The sequence below is a fragment of the Tachyglossus aculeatus genome, chromosome 18 (genome assembly GCF_015852505.1).
Source record: "Tachyglossus aculeatus isolate mTacAcu1 chromosome 18, mTacAcu1.pri, whole genome shotgun sequence".
In the NCBI taxonomy this organism is placed as follows: Eukaryota; Metazoa; Chordata; class Mammalia; order Monotremata; family Tachyglossidae; genus Tachyglossus; species Tachyglossus aculeatus.
Window position 1 is genome coordinate 33,405,458 of NC_052083.1, and position 21,977 is coordinate 33,427,434.

General features: G+C 41.2%; 1 protein-coding gene across 1 annotated transcript in view; it reads left to right on the plus strand.

The window, feature by feature from the left end:
- The window catches only part of DSCAM (DS cell adhesion molecule), a 562,874-nt gene that overhangs the window by 158,346 nt on the left and 382,551 nt on the right, over positions 1–21,977 (plus strand). The window contains exons 2-3 of the mRNA XM_038760387.1: positions 6,459–6,776; positions 13,879–14,025. Coding sequence (XP_038616315.1) covers positions 6,459–6,776; positions 13,879–14,025 — 465 coding nt within the window. The remainder of the gene's footprint in view (positions 1–6,458; positions 6,777–13,878; positions 14,026–21,977) is intronic.

Genomic DNA, 21,977 nt, shown 5'->3' on the forward strand with positions numbered 1-21,977 from the left:
TAAGTACGATTGATTAAACAAATACAACTGATGGTATTTAAGTGCCTACTATGTGCCAAGCACTGTTTTAAGTGCTGGGGTTGATACAAGGTAATCAGGGTTGTCCCACGTGGGGCTCACAGTCTTAATCCCATTTTACAGATGCGGAAGCAGGCTCAGAGAAGTTGTGACTTGCCCAAAGTCACACAGGTGACAAGTGGCAGAGCTGGGATTAGAGCCCACGACCTCTGACTCCCAAGCCTGTGCTCTTTCCACGAAGCCACGCTGCATCTCATTTGATTTCAGTTGATTCTGGGCTGCCTGCCACAGAATTGTACATATGATATCACGTTACACTGTGTGCTGAGCTTAAAGTGGGAGATATTCAGTGTTTGTGAAGCCCATCGGTGGGTTCATATTTTTAAACCGTACCTACGACAACCTTCAACGTTTGTACTTTATCCCAGAAGTCATTTTCCCTTTTCTGTGTGTGGTTTTTATAGCCTCTGATTTACTGTGGTGACATTTAGTGATAAAGCACTGGGGAGAAGACTTGAATGAAGGATGGCACACTGCTTGCATCAAGATGACAATTAACTTTTTGGTAACCCGTGGCGTGATTTTTATTTGCCTTTATATTATGCTTCTGTATTTATTTACAGAAATTTTGTCATTTTTAACCCATTAACAACCCGTGGTAATTATTTAGAGGAGATCATGTAATTAATAATGGATTTGAGCTGACCTGAAAATGAAAAGGTTACTTAGGCAATTGGATGGCCTATTATGAAATAAAGATGTGGAATATGTGATGCAGTTGGACAATGTGGTGGATTTATTCTTATAAATGGTAGGATATGGACAAGACTTAAAGAATAATATGACCACTCATATTCATAACGCTCATTATCTGGGCAAATATATTTTGGGAGATATTTTCTCTCAGTCATTCCAGTGATTTCCATAGTTTCCTCTGGGGATGGTGCATATTAATGAATAGCTGTTGTTTATGGGGGAGGATTTGTGTTAAGAAGAGGGAGAACTTGGATGTTTGCATAATTATATGTCCTTGGATCAAGTTAGTTTTATACACGTGACTAAGGTTCTTTTTTTAGTTTTTTTTTTTTTTAAATGCCTCCCATCATACTTCTTGGGTCTAGAGTACAGACCCTATGTTGGCTAAATTTTAGTTAGCACTGCCTGTTAAACCACAGATTTTTCTAGTGCGGTGATCATTTATTTAGAATCGAAATACCTAGATTCAAATCCTGACCCTCATCACTTTGTGTGAATTTAGGAAAGTCACTTAATCCATTAGATGAACAAGTCTGTCTGCCTCCAATTATGGCAGTTGTCTTTTTCCTTTGTTCTACTCTGTCAAGGGCCTTAATAGCCACGAGAAGTAGGGTGGCCCAGTGGAAAGAACCCGGGCTTTGGAGTCAGAGGTCATGGGTTCTAATCATGTCTCTGCCACTTGTCAGCTGTGTGACTTTGGCCAAGTCATGTAACTTCTCTGTGCCTCAGTTACCTCATCTGTAAAATGGGGATGAAGACTGAGCCTCCCGTGGGACAACCTGATCACCTTGTAACCTTGGCAGCGCTTAGAACAGTGCTTTGCACATAGTAAGCGCTTAATAAATGCCATTATTATTATTATTATTATTATTGTTATTATTATTGTGAGTCCCCTATGGGAAATGTGTCCCACTTGATAATCTTGTATTTACCCTGGCACTTAGTGCTTGGCACATAGTAAGAACTTAACAAATACCATTATCATTAATGTAATAATAATTCTTGTTTCTGGAAGTGATTGCATCTGACTTTGAATTTTATAAAGGTTGACGGAGTAAGTGATTTGAGTTGGAGTTGTGATATGATGAGATGGTGTCATTCTTTCTGGAATACAAAAACTGAGATATAAAGTGTGTGTGATCGGAATATATATGACTTCCACATTTGACCATTTTGATTACAGTCAACAGAAAATTGAGACTATCTGCATCAACTCAGCACTTAGTACAGTGTTTGGTATGTAGTAAGCCTGTAACAAATACCACAGCTATTATTATTATTAACCACCTGCTTTGCTCCATAAACTCTTCTGTCTTCACTACCATTAGCATTGCCGAGTCAGTTCATCTTCAGAGAGTGAACTGAATTGGTTCGGCCTTATGCATCAATAGCAAAGTCAGCAATACTGTCCTGATTGCTAAAACTTTATCACTTTATCACAATTAGACAGAAGAGACATGTTTAATTTAGCGGTACTTGCCTTCATTAAACAAATCACTTTTGAGATTTCTAAATCAAAAATTAGAATGAATGTGGCCAGCCAAGTTTTGTAAAAGATAGAATTTGGATTAAAAAAGGGTAATTTTTGGAACTGCAACCGTGCTTAATTTTATGTTCCCAGTATGTTCCCAAGTTCTGGAATGTTAATGGGCTGTGTAAGTATATATGTATGTAATTTGTTAGTCAGAATTTTGAGAGAATCATTTGTAAGTCAAAATTTTGAGGGAACCTTTTTGGAAAGTGTGTGATGCGGGGGTGGGCTCCCTTAGAGTCCACTTAGGCATTCCTCAGTGGGCTCGCCCATCGCACTGCAGTCAGTGCCAGCATGAGTGTGAGGATCTATTCTTCAACTTTATTCAGTGATGGACCAAATCCCCCAATACACCTTGGCTAAACAGTGAAGTTAAATGAAGGTAAAGTCAAAACTAGAGCATCACGATCTGAGAGGGATTTGGTCTCTGAAGAACTTGTACAGTATAACAGAGTTGGTGGACATAGTCCCTGCCCACAACAAGGCAGGAAGATTGGCATTAATATAAATCCATAAATTATGGATAAGTTCTGTGGAACTGAAGAAGAGGTGAATAAAGTGAGCAAATCCAAGTGCAAGGGTGAATCAGAAGGGAGTGGGAGGAGAGAAAATGAGGACTTAATTGGGGAATCCCTCTTGGAGGAGATGTGCTTTTATAAGGCTTGGAAGGTGGGAAAGTGATTGAAAGTGGGGAGAGTGATTGTTGGATGTGAGTAATATTTCCCTTATGATTTCTGGGAAATACAGCAGGTTTTCTGAAGTCAGCTCAAAATTGGTTTTTGCCTTCTATTCGGCTGTGTCGTTCCAAGTTCAGGATAGGTAGCTAGGAAACTGAATTAGGCAGTGAGCACTTTTCCAAACCATGTCAAGCTTAGCAGGAGAGAAATATAGGAAACTTTGTGACACCTTCGTGAATGATCTGGAAGGGGGACGCTGCAGTGAAATCTCAAGGTCTGAGATGTTAGAAGCTCTGCTAAGTGGTAAAATGCCATGAAGGTAGGCATAAACTCCAGGCAGAAGCTCGTAAAGCTCAGTGAGTGGGCTGAAAAATGGCAGGTAAGTGTAAGTGCCAGGTAATGCACCTGGGGAAAAATAACCCAAATTACAGCTTCATGATGGTGGGCTCGGAGATGTCACTCATGGCTCAGAAAAGAAAGCTCTGAATCGTTGTTGACTTTAAAAAAAAAATCAGTATGTACTTGCAGCTGGAAAGACTAAAGGGATGCAGGACATCATCTGGCAAGGGATAGAAAATGAAACAAATAAAAAAATGACACTGCCATTCTGTGACCAGTGTATATTCGAAGCTGGAATATGCCAGTGGTGTTTTGGTCACCACATCTTAAGAAGGGTATAATGGAGCTGAAAGAAGTATGGAGAAGGGCAACCAAGCATTGTGGCTTAGTGGAAAGAGCATGGGCCTGGAATTCAAAAGGGCCTGGGTTCTAATCCTGTCTCTGCCACTTGTCTGCTGTGTGGCCTTAACAAAGCACTTGAGAAATTACCATTTTTTTTTTTAAAGGTGATTAATGGGGAGCTGAAAGAGAGGTCACTTTAGTTAGGGGCAATTCAGAGTGAGAGGGAATGTGATGGAAATCTCCAAGTTCTGGAAGGATGTGAACAATTAATTCTTGCTAAAACCTCTCACGGTTTTGGGATGAGAGGACACACACTGACATTTGAAGGTGTGGATTCAAAGCAAACAAAAGGAGAGACCTATCCAGCTCTTTTGGGGGAGAGTGGTGAACTGTCAGATATGAAGGGGGAGGAAGTTTCAAACCCAAGGGAGGATGTGGATGTGGGGCCAGCGGAGGGGTAAATGAGAGGTACGGAGAGTAGGTTGGTGTTAGATGAGGGAATTTTGTGGTTGGGTTTGTAGTAGTTGATTGGTGAGCACAGGTAATAATAATAATAATGATGGTATTTGTTAAGCACTTACTATGTGCCAAGCACTGTTCTAAGCACTGGGGTAGATACAAGGTAATCAGGTTATCCCATGTGGGTCTCCCGATCTTAATCTCCACTTTACAGATGAGGGTACCGAGGCATGGAGAAGTTAAGTGGCTTGCCCAACGTCAAACAGCAGACAAGTGGCGTAGTGGAGATTAGAACCCAAGTCCTTTCTCTCTTAAGCCTGTGCTCTTTCCACTAAGCCATGCTGCTTCTGGAGAGAGTGAGCGAGCTGATGGAGGGCTTTAAAGTCAATAAAAATAATTGACATAAAATAATAAATTTAAAAATTGACTTTAAAAATAAAAATCAATAAGCTAATTGTCAGTAAAGTCAATGAGAGGCAATAATAAGGAAGGTAGGTGGGCAACCACTGGAGGTTTTTGAGGATGGTCGGGTACAGGATATGGACTGAATTGGTCTTCAAGAAATGATCCATGCAGCATTGCATAAATACTAATCCTCTCCTGTTTTGTTACTTGGGTTCATCTCCCTTACCAAAGCATTGTAACTTGCTAAATGAAGTCCTCAATTAGAAATCAATTTACAGGGAAACCCAAGAGAATTCTATTTATACACTCTATCAAGTTGTAGGAAACTCTTCTGCATTAATACATACTGTAATTCAAAATAGTCTTTAAACAAGTAACTTTTCTCCAATTCCCAAATGCATTAAACTAGCATGCTGATCTCATGAGTGTTAATTAGATTGAACTCTAAATGAAGAGATTGATGTTGACTTTTGGAAGTTTATGGTTTTGAAATTTTAGCATTTCTCATTTTTCTCATTTGGAGTTCTAGTGTTTTGAAGTGATCTTCTAGAATTATGTGAAAGGTAGTTATTATCCTAAACATAGCGAGTCTTACCTTCACAGACCTTATGAAAGAAGAACGGGTAGGATTAGAATGAGCAACATTTAATTGCCTTTTCTTGGTATTTCTATTAACTAAATTGTGTTTTACTATAAAAGGGTCATCTCTGGATTTTTTTTTCTTCACCATAAAAATGGATATATTGTACTGAAGCAAACTTTGCATATACCCAATAGTTGTAGTGGACCCTGAACGAGCCGTAATCTTTGTTCCGATTACTCCTCTTTCACTAGTAAATAGGGATGGTCAAATGAAGCATTTTGGAGTTACGAGGAAGAGCGTGAAGAGATGTGCTTGCTTGTATTTTGTGTTTTCATGGACGTTTTTTGGAGGGGCCGTTCTTTGCTTAAATGGCTATTAATTGGGGAATCCAGTAGGCTCTTGAATAGACCTTGGCCACTAGAAGAAGGCAACTTTGTGCCTTGTCCTCCTGTGGCTGTCCTGAAAGTCTCTGCTTTGCAGATGACACTGTTTCTAGTGGTAATATTTTGCCCGGTGACCGGGGAAGTCAGAGGTGTTTTTTTTTTTTTTTTCTTTTATGATGCACTTCTCTGGTAAGGAATTCTTGAACTGATGTATCTACTGCTGAGTCACTCATTTTCTAAGTGTGAAAAGACAAAATGATATTCATTCATTCAATCGTATTTATCGAGCGCTTACTGTGTGCAGAGCACTGTACTAAGAGCTTGGGAAGTACAGGTTGGCAATATATAGAGACGGTCCCTACCCAACAACGGGCTCACAGTCTAGAAGGGGGAGACAGACAACAAAACAAAACATGTGGACAGGTGTGAAGTCATCAGAATAAAAATATAAATAGGCCTCGTGTTCTGGATCCACTTCTATAATGGATGACCATCTCGAGCATATCTAAACAGTTTTTGACATTTTTTTGGTCATGCTTAATGGTTGTTTGGCTCACCTCATGAAATGAGCTTAGTTCAGTTGAGCAGCACTTAGAACAGTGCTTTGCACATAGGAAGCGCTTAATAAATGTCATTATTATTATGATTATTATTATTGTAGCTTTATTGCACCCCTGTGGGATACAGAGCTCTATACTGGGCACTTGGATGAGAGCAGCAGAAGTAAACTATCCTAACCCTCAAGAAACTTACTTCGTAGTGAGGAGCTAAGCACACATGATAGATAAGAATGATAATTCTGGTACTTAAGTGCTTTTTATGTGCCACATCAAATCAGTCTCAATTAACATGGTGTGCTGTACACAGCAAGCTCTCAATAAATACTGTTCCTTGAGTGATAAATTTTTTGTCGCAACTAACCGTGCTTTCTCTTTCCCTTCTCTCGGTCTTCTTTGTTTTTGCAGTTTTCAGTGAGGAGCTACACTCCAGCCTGTACTTTGTCAATGCATCTCTGCAAGAGGTAGTGTTTGCCAGCACCACGGGGACACTGGTGCCCTGCCCCGCAGCAGGGATCCCTCCTGCGACACTCAGATGGTACCTAGCAACGGGCGAGGAGATCTACGATGTCCCAGGGATCCGCCACGTCCACCCCAATGGCACTCTCCAAATTTTCCCCTTCCCTCCTTCAAGCTTTAGTACCTTAATCCATGATAACACTTACTATTGCACAGCTGAAAATCCTTCAGGGAAAATCAGAAGTCAGGATGTCCACATTAAGGCTGGTGAGTTCATCGGACCTTGAAGTTTGTTTAATTCTGAGTTTTGGGGGGCCGACGGTGCATGTGAAGACTCGGTCATTGCCGGTGGTAAAGCGGGAGAGGCCAATGACCCTATTATTGTCAGCACACTGGATGTGGAGGGGAGTGGCCACATACAATCTTCTTGCATAACAGACAGATAGATGTGATGCTGTGTGTGTGTGTGTGTGTGTGTGTGTGTTTTTACAGTATTTAAGTGCTGCTTATGTTCCAGGCCCTGTTCTAAGCACTGAGGTAGATATAAGCTAATCAATTTGGACACAGTCCCTGTTGTACATGGGGCTCACAGATTTAACCCTCATTTTGCAGGTGAGGTAACTGAGGCATAGAGAAGTTGTGACTTGCCGAAGGTCACACAGCAGACAAGTGGCAGAACCGGGATTAGGACCCAGGTTCTCCTGACTTCCAGCCCTTTAGGCCTGGAGGAGTAGGCCTGTATCCAGTAGGCCTATGCCTGGAACACGAGGTCATTAGGTCAGGCATTACATTTTGTGGTGGCCGACTTGTTCTTCCCAAGGGCTTAGTACAGTGCTCTGCACACAGTAAGCGCTCAATAAATACGAATGAATGGAAGTCTGATGGCGATCACTCGATTGTAGAGCAGTGTTCCAGTGATCTTGGGCAGCTCTTATATTACATCCTCCCAAGTGCTTAGTTCAGTGGTCGGCACACAGTAAGCACTCAATAAATACCATTGATAATGGGGGAATGTCTTCTGGAAGGAGGAGGATTTCAGGAAGGCATTGATGATGGAGATTCTGGGATCTGGGAAGAGAGAGAGAGAAAAGAGAGACACCTCTTCCTCCCCCACCCCCCCACCCCTGGAGTGTGAGGGGTAAATCTTAATTTATCTAGTCAGTAGTAATTATTGAGTGCTTTATCATCATTAAGGTATTTGTTAAATGCTTACTATGTGTGAAGCACTATTCTAGGTGCTGGAGAAGGCACAAGTCAATCAGGTCAGAAACAGTCCCTGTCCCAAATGGGAATCACAGACTAAGTAGGAGGGAAAACAGGAATCCCCATTTTACAGATGAGGAAAATGAGACACTGAGGAGTTAAATGACTTGCCCAGGGTCACATAACAGACAGCTGGCAGAGCTGGGATTAGAAACCAGGTCATCAGACTCCCAGGCCTGTGCTCTTTCCACTAGGCCACACTGCTCCCATGCTGCTCTTTTTGGGCAGAGCAGCTCTGCTGAATCTCTCCGGTCCAAGCACCCCAGCACAGCTGCTCCCATTCTAGATTGGGAGCCCGCTGTTGGGTAGGGACTGTCTCTATATGTTGCCAACTTGTACTTCCCAAGCACTTAGTACAGTGCTCTGCACATAGTAAGCGCTCAATAAATACGATTGAATGAATGAATGGTACTACCTGGCATCCATCACATATACTCTTTAGCCACTGGCTGGTGAAGAGGCACCATCACTTTGCCCCCAGCCAAGGTGCCAATCCTCCGCACCTGAAAGATTGATCTTAAACCCATGGTCCGCCCTCTCCTCCTTTGTATGCTACCTCTCTCTTAGGCAAGCAGTTCTGCTGGCTTAATTGATTCCTCTAGCCTTGTTTCTTTTCTCTTTATATGCAACAGTGGACACAAATCTCAAAACGCATAAGCTACAAACAAAAATATATTGAAATATTTAGACACTGACTCTCCTATAACCCTGAGCAATGTTCCCATTACTCCAACTCCAGGCAAGATGTTTTAAATAACCTTCAGTTTCTCCCTGCCATCCTGACTGACATTTGTGCTTTTCCTTCACGGACATACCGTGGCAGCCTGGTCTTTAACGATGCAGCCTTGAGTGACAAAGGGCTTGGTGGAAGAAATGACAGAACCGTCTCTAACAAGTAACTCAGGCTGGCTTGGGGTGGTTCAGGGAGAGATGGCCATTCAGAGTCCTCCATGAACCTAATTATTTCAGTGGTTAGAAGAAAAGAAAGGTTGGAGACAAATATAGTGTCGAGCAACTTGCCTGGAGGAGTGAATTGGAATCTTCTTTGCCAGTGAGTTTTGGTTTGCTCTGTTGACCTTATCAACTCATTTGAAAATGAAAACCATATCGATCCTTTTGAAGCTTTGTTGAAAAATTCACCACTTTCTCTGTAATGATGCGACCAAACACTGAAGGCAGCAGGACTGTAGACTTCCTAATTTGGGGGTGGGGATGAAAGGGAAGGGGAAGAAGTTCGTCATCCTCCAAAAAAAGAGAAAGCCCACCACCAGACTTACCCAGAACTGCTTCTGGGTGGTTCTGGGTAAGTCTGGAACTGGCCTTTCTTTTTGGAAAGAGCATAGGACTTTTCGACTGTGAGCCCACTGTTGGGTAGGGACTGTCTCTATATGTTGCCAATTTGTACTTCCCAAGCGCTTAGTACAGTGCTCTGCACATAGTAAGCGCTCAATAAATACGATTGATGATGATGATGATAGGACTAGGTGTCAGCCTGGATTCAATCTAATCCCAGCTCTGTCATTCCCTGTGGTGTGACCATCAGCAAGCCACTTAATTTTTTGTGCCTCAGTTTCCTCGCACGTACAATGGGGATTAAATACTTGTCTTCCCTCCCACTTGACTCTGATCCCATCGCTGGCTCAAGGACTATTTTTGATCCAGCCAAATTGTTTCTGATTCTCAGAGAAGTTGTGACTTGCCCAAGGTCTCCCCCTCTAAACTATAAGATCGCTGTGGGCAGGGAATGTGTCTGTTTATTGTCATATTGTACTCTCCCAAGTGGTTAGTACAGTGCTGTGCACACAGTAAGCGCTCAATAAATACATTTGAAGGAACAATGATGGAATGCTCTGTGCTTAGCATAGTGCTTGGTACATAGAAAGTGCTTAATGAATATCACAAAGATTATTATTCTTTACCCAACAAAATCTGCAATCACCAGACCTTGGAAAATTAGACTGTGAGCCCACTGTTGGGTAGGGACTGTCTCTATATGTTGCCAATTTGTACTTCCCAAGCGTTTAGTACAGTGCTCTGCACATAGTAAGCGCTCAATAAATACGATTGATGATGGGAAGGGGAGGAGAGAGAGGAAGAAGAGGAGGAAGAGGGCTGTAACTGCCTGCTTTCCCAAGCGGTTAGTACAGTGCTGTGCACACAGTAAGCTCTCAATAAATACATTTGAAGGAAAAATGATGGAATGCCCTGTGCTTAGCATAGTGCTTTGCACATAGAAAGTGCTTAATGAATATCACAAAGATTATTATTCTTTACCCAACAAAATCTGCAGTCACCAGACCTTGGAAAATGGGAAGGGGAGGAGAGAGAGGAAGTAGAGGAGGAAGAGGGCTGTAACTGCCTGCTTTTTATTTGGAAGAGAAGTATGTTCAGTTATTCTTTTTCCTGCACAGTTTTCATAGTAGAAGTTATTTGCTTGCCCTTGGGGTGCACTGGTGCCAGACCCTGAATTAGGCAGTCCTTTCCCTTCAAATGGGATTATAACAATTTACCATGTGCCCAGTGGTAAACAACAAAAAAAAGGGTGATCCTTCCACATCAGCAGGCTACGTGGAAATTTTGTTTTCTCATTTGTCATTATAGTAAGGGAATTTTTAAGGTGGTTAATTCCCTTTAATTTTTTTATATTTAGGATTTCAACTTTTATCATTTATAATTGTCTTGACAAAAATGCATAACTGCTGTTGGTTCTGTTTTGAGGCTATTTAATCTTTTTACTTAACAATTTTGTAATAGTTTGATTCCTTTTATTTATTTATTTTAGAGGAACCAAATAAGTGCTGACCCAGGGGAGTCGGACATTTGTGAAATCAAGGTGGTAGGCTTAAAGGAAAAATGAATAATTTTGCCGCTGTCTTTTCTGTTCCTTTTCAGTTTTGTGGGAATCTGGGTTTTTGGGGAATGGAATGGAGAAGCAGCATAGCCTAATTGAAAGATCGCTTACTGGGGACTCAGAAGACTTGGATTGTAATCCCAGCTCTGTCACTTGCCTCTTGTGTGACCCTGGGCAAGTCACTTAACTTCACTGTGTCTCAGTTTTCTCATCTGTAAAGTGGGGATTTAGATAGCTTATTCCCCCTCCTGATTTATGGGGCAAGGACTGTGTCCTACCTGGTTAGAATGTATCTATCCCAGCCCTAAAACTCTACTTGACACATTGGTGCTTAACATACCCATAGTAAGAATAATAATTAACAAATGCTCTGATTATTGTTTACTTGTGACAGGTGTTTGTTTCATTTTAGCCCAGTGATAGGGAGAGCTGCCAAGGGGAAGTGAATTTGGAAAGGAAGGTGTGGTGTAGGTTAATACGAGTTGGGCTAATTCAGATGGTGCAGACGAAATGGAACATTCGCTAGATGAATTGAAGTCAGTTGAAAGTAAGTGCCAGCTTCAAGTTTAACAGATTTGGGACCCCTCTTTTGTTTATTTTACAATGGATTCAGTCAGGGGATTTGTTTCTCTCTACCAGACTAGTGTTTGGATTTATCTTCTCGGCATTTTCCGGGTATATTTTTTTGCTTAGGGGAACCAGGTGTTATTTAAGTATACCAAGCAGAATTCCTGGTGTATCGGCCGGGATTTGATGACCTTTCAATCGTGGCTATTCCTGGGTCAGGTGTAAAAGAGCAGTTTTCCATTCCGTTCTTCAGTTTGTAATCAGTGAACGAACTGGTATTGAATGTTGATGGGGGACATATTCCCTACCCATAAGGACTTTACCATGTAGAGAGGGAGACAGGTTGAGGGTGGGGTGAATAAAGGTTACAAATCCAAGTGCAAGGTCAGAAGTCGATGGAGAAGAGAGGGAAGAGGAGAAGTGAGAGTTTAGTCAGGGAAGGCCTCTTGGAGGAGAATTGGCATTATACAGTTTGGAAGGTGGGGAATTGGTGGTCTTTCAGATATGGAGGGGGACGTTCCCCGCCACAGAGAGGGTGTGGGTGAGGGGTCGACAGTGATATAGATGAGACTGAGGTTCATTGAGAGGTTGGCTTTAGAGGAGTGAAGTGAGCTTGCTTGTAAGTACTCAATACAGTGCTCTGCACACGGTAAGTGCTCAGTACAGTAGATACTATTGACTGTAGCCAATATTGAGTTAGCTTTTGTATTGTAACCTGAAGTGAATTTACTTGCTTTGCATTTATTGGATTGTGGTGAGAGTGGGAAGCCTAAGGGTGTGAGATTTCCTCGTGCAGTATGTCTTTAATAATTTGATCTTTATTTACTATAAATCTGACCGTCAAAGTAATGGTTTGTGATAACTTAGGGTATAAGCAATGCCATTAGTGGGTCTGTCCATCCTAGAGTTCTGTCTCCTATTGGACCGATGCTTTAAAAGTAGAGTCAGCGATGACTGGAATTTCTTTCCTGGGTTTGACAGCTCCGAGTCCATCCTCACATAGTTATAATTGGGATAATTTTTCCTGGATGCATTATCTTGAACTTAAACACTTTGTGGTCCCCCTGCCATTTCTCAGCCCCTTCCGTCTTCTTTCTGAGTCAGTCCTGTAGTCTGTCCCCATGAGTATGGCATTGCTGCAACTGGAAAAAGGTGGTGTCAATTTTTGCAACTCCAGAGGTCACATTCTCCAAACTATGATCTGACCACTTCTACACTTAGGCATTCACAGCCTCTCATCTCACTTTTCTGCATAGTCTCGTCATCACTGATAAATGCTCTGACGGACTTGTAATACTGATATGTTTTAGGAAAGCTGTTCCACCTATAAAGTTGAGCATCATTGTGATTTGTGCAGTGTTTTCACAAAATGTCTTAAAATATGCACGTTATCTTGAGGTTCTTGAGTAATTGGGACGTACCAACAATTGCAGTAAGCAATAGTGCTAATTACTATGTACTTCCACTCAAATATTTCAGTAATAAACATTTTCACTATTCTGAATAAGTTTCACAGTTTGTGTATTTCTGTCTTCTTGCAGTCCCCCTTCTTCAGGGTAGACTCCCAAAACTTTACCAGCATTCAAGATACTCTCCCTGACCCTAACTTTTTTTTTTCCTTACTGACAACATTTTTCTAATTATTCAGAAGCCCTGACTTCTCCTCTCCTGGTTTTCTCTAATCTTCTATGATGTTTAAAAATAAGCAGCTCATTGTTATGTGCATGACTCTATTATTGTGATCAATTTAGTGTTGCTTGCAAAGGGAGAAATTATTCATCCTCCTTTAGTATTTCTCTTAATCATCTGTGATATGTGAACTGGGAAAGCTTCCCAGCTGATTTCTGAGCTCCCTGATTATTTTGTTCTCATTGTCTTCTGTCAAGCTTGATGTGCCTCTATCCCAAAATGGAGCCGAATACAGTTGGGGCTAGCCCAAGGCAGTGTCTGAACACAGATGATGACAATACTGCTACTACTAATTGTTGTAGTGTTAGAGTGATTACTTTATGCTATATGGGGCTCACGGTAAAAATAGAAGGGAGAGCAGATATTGAATTCCCATTTTACAGATGAGGAACTGAGGCACACATAAGTCAAGTGACTGGCCCAAATTCAGAACAGGCGAGTGGCAGATGATGCCCAGAGTTCTTACGGTGCAGCAGGTGTGTTTTTTTTTTTTTTTAAATCCACAATCCTCCTCTTCCCCGCCTCCCCCTTCCCTTCTCAAGCTTGAGAAAGACCATATTTGTACTTGGATAGGTGGGAGGATCATCATCATCATCATCAATCGTATTTATTGAGCGCTTACTGTGTGCAGAGCACTGTACTAAGCGCTTGGGAAGTACAAGCTGGCAACATATAGAAACAGTCCCTATCCATCAGTGGGCTCACAGTCTAGAAGGGGGAGACAGAGAACAAAACCAAACATACTAACAAAATAAAATAAATAGAACAGATAGGTACAAGCAAAATAGAGTAATAAATATGTACAAACATATATACATATATACAGGTGCTGTGGGGAAGGGAAAGATGTAAGATGAGGGGGACGAGGGGGAGAGGAAGGAAGGATGGGGCTCACCACTCTCATTCTCACCTGACTGGCAACATAATATTGTGCTTATTTTATGGTAAAAGTGGAGTCTAACCTGAGTTTTACTGAGACCAGTGTTCTTCCATTTTTAGTCTTACGGGAACCCTATACAGTCCGTGTGGAGGACCAGAAAACCGTGAGAGGCAATGTAGCGGTCTTCAAGTGCATTATCCCCTCCTCCGTGGAGGCATACATCACTGTCGTCTCGTGGGAGAAAGACACAGTCTCACTTGTCTCAGGTAGGCCCTCGCTTCCGTGGCTCACTCTGATCTCCAGGATGTGGGCTCTCTCTTTCTCTCTCTATTTGGCACAGCTTAGCCGGATTTTATTTCATTCTTCCAGCATTAATTCGGGAGCAACTCGGTGAGCAGTGATGCTTCTTTGTCACTTGTTGGGATGTGAAACTTTAGGCAACTCATATGTGTTTCTTCCAGCATTGCCTGGGGAATCAGTATGCATTTGGATTCATAGCAGGCCGGGGGAAATTATTTCTGAGCACGGTAGCGGAGCATTAACTTGATTTTTATGAGCAAACTCTTGTTTATAGTTTGGCTTTGAATGGCATAATGGGCTTATTTGGCTGGGAGAGATTTACAAGTGGAAGATTCTTCGTAATATTGTTTGTGGATAACGGAAACTCTGATTTCTTCCTTAATTTGATGATTCATTTTTATGCTGGAAGCAGTTACCTCCCTGATTGTTAATGACCTTCGTGAAGGTTTTATAAGAACAAAATTAAGACCATATTTCAGTAAGATATACTACTGCACTGGATCGCTTATGCATTTGTGAATTCAATAAAGATATTCATTCTGAAACTAATACCTTTTTGTGGCATGCAGAAATTAGGAATTAGAAATGATAAGTGTCAGGTTATCCTGCATGACTGCAGATTGTTTCCTGATGGTATTATTTCTTGCAGGTGAATTTAATTAGCAGTGCCTCTTTTGTCTGTCCTTTAGATAATGGCTGAAGGTGCCAATAAAAATCTGCTCCTTCCTTTTTGGAAATATGAATGCTCAACGATCTACTTCATTGGATGAGATAGAAATAAGGCTTTCTTTCAAAAGTATGATAAATGTGAGCCGATCTTTGAACCATTCATTCTGCAGTGTTTCAACGGAGATAAAAGAACTTTACTTAGAAACAAAGGGTCTGGTTTGAATGGTCTGATTGAGGTTAAAGTGATTGAGTTTTCAGGAGCCCAAACTGCCTCAGTGAACGCAGCTTTCAGGAGAGTGGTCTAGTGGTCCAGGGCAATGGTGGTGGGAAGAAGGGAAAGGGAGTAAAAAGATACCCAAGGGTGTGGGCACACAGTGAGATCCTGAGGGGTGGGGGGGGAGGACATTTTCCATGCAAGCCAACACTTGGCTGGCTATTTCAAAACACTATGTTCATCAGCTTAATGTAATTTCCACTCCACTGTACTGAAATACCATCATGGAGTCTGAAGTCTCAGTATATACACATTATTGTGTGCTAAATTCAAGGTAAAAGTGGCAATTCAGTTCTTGAACATTTCTTTTGTATATTTCTGTTGACCCTCATCTACCCCAGAGGAAGACCTTATGCAGCTAATTCCATATATGATGCGGATGTTGAAAATAGACGTAGTCTTATTATAAATGGCAATGGATGAATGTTATCTCTGGTACTTCATTGCTAAGGGAGATTAATAATTTTTGATCAAACCTGGGGGTAAAGTGGATGGGACCATTCGTTTTAATCATAGCTTTCCTAAGAATTGATCCAGAAAGTGGCCTACATATGTTCATGAATACAATATAATAACTGACTCTTTTTAGATGAAATACATTCTTTCCATAGGTCAATAATGTGTTACGTTACATGAGTATCTATTAGAGGATGGTGGAAATCTGCTAGGCATAATTTGGAATGCCCATGAAAGTAAAAACAAAAAGCAAATTTTGAATAGCTGCAGATAGGTCTTATGTGATTTTTTTTTTTTCAGCTCCGTTGACCGTCTCTTGTCCCTAAGGCCCGAGACCAGAAGGGTTAAAATAACAAAGGAAAAAAGTCATTGGGGGATGAGTTTTCAAGGGACTGGTGGGTTAGCTTCTGGTTTTTCAGAGATGTCGAGCACACAGTGTGGATGTTTCTTTGAAATGTACCTCACCTCCATCCGCATTCTCGTGTTTGAAGGTTTATCCATCTTTCGTCACACGTCTCCCCGACACTTACACACACTGACACACTCGCGCACACATTCATTCTCTATATTGTCTTGATGCTCCTCACATTAGTGATTAGCAGACTAGGGTATCAGTTGAGCTCCATGCATTTATTGACATATGTATCCCCTCAAAGTGTGATCAGTATTCTATTAGAGGACATCTAGGTTTTAATGAAGAAATAGAGTCCAGTGTTGGTAATGGAATTGGTGTTTAAAAAAATTAGATATGAAGAGTATCTCTGTGACATCTTTAATATGTAGTATATTGCTGGCTAAAAATATTAATATCATCTGAAATTTAGTAGTGAATGGGCAAACACATAGAGACATCTGGTCATTTGAAATAAGTGGATTGCATTGTGAATACATTCAGTATTCTAGTAGCAGTTTAATGAGGTACTAGATTAGGAAGACAGTTTCAAGGAGTCCTATTCAAGATCAATCCCACAATAATAAGGTCACGAACTCTTATGGGGACTATTGATTCACAACATGATCTCAGAATCCCACTGTTGATGAATTTGATGTTCCGGCATAACAGAACTATTGAGCTGTTTTCTGTTAATGATCAATATTTTGAGAATTTCTAAGATTAAAAAAAACACTTTTATGATGAAGCAGCTTTTCTGAAAGACTTTGGAAAACATTTCCGAGGTTAGAAATGGTATTTTTGTTCTATGGCATTAATGCATCCCAGCAGTAATTTAATCCTGGATTAGGAAACTGGATAGGAAGGAGAAATCTAGTTTGTGTTTAGGAGCAAATTAACAGGAATGTTGAAATTAACAGAAAGTACCTTGAGGGAAGGGCTTACATTGCTGTTTGGCGTTTGTTTTCTCAAAGTGTAGAAATGTGTGAATTTTTTGATGAAATCAACAAAGCCGTTTCTCATAAGCGATGAAGCAATGAAGCCACGAGAAGCAGTGTGGCTCAGTGGAAAGAGCATGGGCTTGAGTCAGAGGTCATGGGATTTAATCCCACCTCTGCCACTTGTCAGCTGTGTGACTTTGGACAAGTCACTTCACTTCTCTGTGCCTGTTACCTCATCTGTAAAATGGGGATAAAGACTGTGAACCCCATGTGGGACGACCCGATTACCTTGTATCCCCCCCAGTGCTTAGAACAGTGCTTGGCACATTCATTCATTCATTGTCATATTTATTGAGTGCTTAATGTGTGCAAAGCACTGTACTAAGCGCTTGGGAAGTACAAATCGGCAACATATTGAGGCGGTCCCTACCCAACAACGGGCTCACAGTCTAGAAGGGGGAGACAGACAACAAAACAAAACACGTAGACAGGTGTCAAAACCTTAAGAATAAATAGAATTTAGCTATATGCAAATCATTAATAAAATAGAGTAGTAAATAGGTACAAGTAAAATAGAGTAATAAACGTACCAATAAACATAGTAAGTGCTTAACAAATGCCATCATTATTATTATTATAAGTATGATTTCATGATCTTGCCACTGGGCTGTATTTTGGTTTTTAATTTAGATTGTATGGCCGGCAGTATTTTTTTTTTCACATATTACAGGCTGGAACAGTGTCTTTAATAAAGAGTTTAAATTCTTTAGTTGTAGTTGAGCAACAGCCTGTGATGGCATTATCAGTGGTTCACTTGCCTTTATTGAGTGCTTACTGTCTGCAGAGCACAGTACTAAGCACTTGGGAGAGTACAACAATAAACATGGTTATAACAAGCATTATGATTCATGGTATTAAATGTTAAATGGCGATCATAGAGCCTATTGCCCTGTAATACTCACTTTAGCCCCATTTAAAACAGCTCCAATTCAAGGTGGTTTGTTTAGATTAGCTCCAGCAAACCCATGAGTTTACCCAACCTAGTCCAGGGTCTGCCATCTTCGTAAAGGAATTGAATAAGGCATCGGTCCAGAAGTAATCCTGGGGTAGAGTTGGTGGAGTCTTCATTTAGTCTAGCTGATTAGCGATCCTTCTGCTTCTGTGTTTTGAGCTCAGTCAGGAATTGCAAGGCATTAAGGTATAAAAGTAATAATATGGCAGGGTTGTTCCAATATTTAACCAAACATTGGAATTCCTTCATTTGGCGTTCTTGTTCTTATTTTATGTTACCTGGGCCTTTTGAAAAAGTGACATGCAGAATGGAATCGCCTCATACCATCCCTTACTAAAATAACATTAATTTGATTGGCCTTAAGACTTCCAATCAATCAATAGTATTTGAGTACTTACAATGTGCAGAGCACTGCACTAAGCGCTTGGGAGAGAACAATCCAACAATATTAGCAGACAGGTTCCCTGCCCATTATGAGCTTACAGTGTAGACGGAGCTTCAAGATATGATTTCCTCAGTTGTTTTTTTTTAATGGCATTTATTAAGCGCTTACTATGTGCAAAGCACTGTTCTAAGCGCTGGGGAGGTTACAAGGTGATCAGGTTGTCCCACGTGCGGCTCACCGTCTTAATCCCCATTTTACAGATGAGGTAACTGAAGCACAGAGAAGTTAAGTGACTTGCCCAAAGTCACACAGCTGACAAGTGGCAGAGCCAGGATTTGAACCCATGACGTCTGACTCCAAAGCCCAGGCTTTTTCCACTGAGCCACGCTGCTTCTCTTGTTTGTGGAAACCAGTGAAATTGAGCAAATTTGCGAAAGCCCCAGCTTTTACTAGTCATCAGCGATCATATAAGGATTTGGAGGCAGTTTGATTTTCAGAAAATCCTTTTAGTAGTGTCCTTTTATAATTAAAAACTATAAGTTGTAAGGAAGATATGGAATGTTGAAAGAAAAAAGGAGAAAGTAACAGGCAAAGAAGACACGGGACAAGGCTTTGCAAATGTTTTCTAGCATATCTTTGGTCTTTTCCGTGCCATTTGTTCACTTCTAAAACCATCTGTGGTTTGAGAATGGCATCATACTTGCTAGTGTTTAAGACCAATTTGGAGCAATTTTAGCAGGAGGTAACCTTCAAATGATTGGGACTTTGAAAGGGACACTTTGGATACTTAGACTTATCTCTAATGAATGATAACTCAATTGGAAACTTTGAGATAAGCATGAACTGTGTTCAGTAGTATACCTGCTAGTTCTTTCACTCAGAAGCTGAGGGTTTTGTTTTTTTTTTTTTCCTTTTTTAAAAAATTCTGGCTTAATGACTGCCATTGGGTAGGTGACAAAAGTGGTTTTTGGGTATAAATGTTGGTTGTAAACCAGAAAATTGCATGAATCACTTACTAATAATCATATATTGTGGTACTTTAGAGGATGTGGTATTTTAGAGTATGTAGTATATTCCAGGTCCGGTTCTAGAGAACTATGGCACATACAACTGCAAGTTTTGAGGTATTATCTACGTTCTACTTTAGAAAAACAATTCAAAATTTCTTAAGTTGATGTGGTGTAAAGTGTCAATCCTTTAAAATTAGCAAAACCTTTCTAATGAAGTAACTCAAGCATTTGTCACCCAGTGATTCTCAAGCATTTTATTTAATACAGTAATTATAATGCAGTGACAAGCATGTCAGATAGCAATCAGTTATGAGTGTTTATTAAGTAATAATAATGGCGTTTATTAAGCGCTTACTTTGTGCAAAGCCCTGTTCTAAGTACTGGGGAGGTTACAAGGTGATCAGGTTGTCCTATGTGGGGCTCACAGTCTTCATCCCCATTTTACGGATGAGGTAACTGAGGCGCAGAGAAGTGAAGTGACTTGCCCAAAGTCACACAGCTGACAAGTGGCAGAGCTGGGATTTGAACCCATGACCTCTGACTCCAGAGCCCGTGTTCTTTCCATTGAGCTACGTTGCTTGTCTACTACCTACTGTGTGCCAAGCACTTTACTAAGCTTTTGGTAAATACAACAGAGTTAGTTGACACGGTCCCTGCTGTCAAAGGAATTTCAAGTGAGAAGGAGCATGGCCTAATGGATAGACCCTGATCCTCGGAGTCAGAGGACTTGGGTTCTAATCCTGGCTCTGCAACTTGTGTGCTGTGTGACTAAGGGTAAGGCACTTAACTTCTCTGTGCCTGTTATGTCATCTATAAAATAGGGATTAAGAGTGTGAGCCCCATGTGGGACGTGGGATTAGCTTGTATCTACCCCAGGGCTTGACTGTGAGCCCGTTGTTGGGTAGGAACCGTCTCTATGTGTTGCCAATTTGTACTTCCCAAGTGCTTAGTACAGTGCTCTGCACACAGTAAGCACCCAATAAATACAATTGAATAAATGAATATATAGCAAATGCTTAACAAATGCCATAAACAAAATCAATCACTGACTAATAATCAAAATATGAGTGCTATTATTGAACATTTTATTTTATAAGTGCCTCAAGTTTTTATTCATCTAGAGACCTGCAACAATATCACCTTTCATTATTAGCCGAATTTGGAAAAGTTTTGGCCATAGCAAAATTCTTTGCAAGCCACAATTGTGAGGTGTCTTTTGTTGAATCGACATATCTGTTGTCTGGGTAGTCTTCCTTTACTCCAACTCCTTTGTTTCCTTGGTCCAAAAATGTAACGGTGCTGCTCACTTCAAATGCTTGGGCTCAGGCATCCAGACCCAAGAATGTTCAGCGCGTGCTCACTTTCCAGGTCTCACAGCATCCCGGCCATTTTGTAGGGGAATCCGTGAATGTAGAGGGACGGAAGCAATAATTCCATAGGTCAGTTGGAGCAGATCCCCCTTCAGGCTTCCTGCTGTGAGAGTGACTCCATTGCTTTCACTCATGGCTGTTTGGAAGAAGCCCACAACCTCACTCTTCTCCGGACCCGAGACCTGAGAGCTTAAGAGACGCCAAATCAGGCTTTCATGACCCTTTAGCAGCTCCCAAATTCTGTTCCACTTCCTCTCCACTAAAATCTTTAACCCTTTTCTGTTCCTGCAGTCAAAACAAAAAGTTGGCACCTGTGGTAGCGCTCCATGGGAAAGACAGTGAGCTCAAATTGATTCACATGCTATAGTTCAGAGAGAGAGAGAGAATATTTTATTCACTTGGGTGTATTATTTATACTTAAAGAGATTTAAATCAATCAATCATTGGTGTTAATTGAGCACTTAATGTGTGCAAGGCACTTTACTAAGCACTTGGGAGAGAACAATTGAGTTGGTAGACACAATTCCATCCCCCTAGGAGCTTACAGTCTAGTCAGGGAGACCGACATTACAATAAATTAGATATCCATCAGTCGTGTGCTTACTATGTGCAGAGCACTTACTAACCACTTATACAGATAGAGGAAGCTACTGATTTTAAGGATGTGTGCTTATGTGTGATGAGGGTGGGGGAGTGAGTATCAAAGTGCTTAAGGGATTTGGACCCAAAAGCACAGGCTTTGCAGAAAGGAAGGAGAATAGGGTTGGAAGATGAGATTACTCAGGGAAGTAAAGCTTCTTGAAGGAGATGGGATTTTCATGGGGCTTTGAAGGTACAGAGAGAGGTGGTCTGGCAGGAGGGATGGCATAAATAAGGGGTTGACAGCGAGAGAGAGGCGAGATCAAGGCACAGTGAGTAGGTTGGCAGTAGAAGAGTAAAATGTGTGGGCTGGGTTGGAAGAGGCAAGGAATGAGGAGAGATAGATAGGAGGGAAGGAGCTGATTGAGGACCTTAGAGAACATGGGCAGGACGATCCTATGATGGAGTTAGGGTGAAGAGTGATGCCTTGACAGGCTGATCTCCTGGAGGCCTTGAAAAGAAAATCCCCGAGTCAAAACTGATTTCAATATTGCAAGGCAGAGCTCTTGGTGGATGGGAGGGAACTGGAATAGTTGAAAGAGAAAGTGGAAATGTTTATGAATGTATGTGCTGGGGGGAGAGCAAATTTAAAGTACTCTTTCAGTAGTAGGAGACTTTTCTCAAGAGAGTGTGCATATGTAAATGAGTACTGGGCCTCAGAAGCATATTGATGGACATGAAGGTGTGATAATGTATCACATCTTTAGGCCCCAGTACTGTCTGAGGAGTACAAGCAATTAAGCACATTGAGTCAAGGGTTAAGATGGCCAG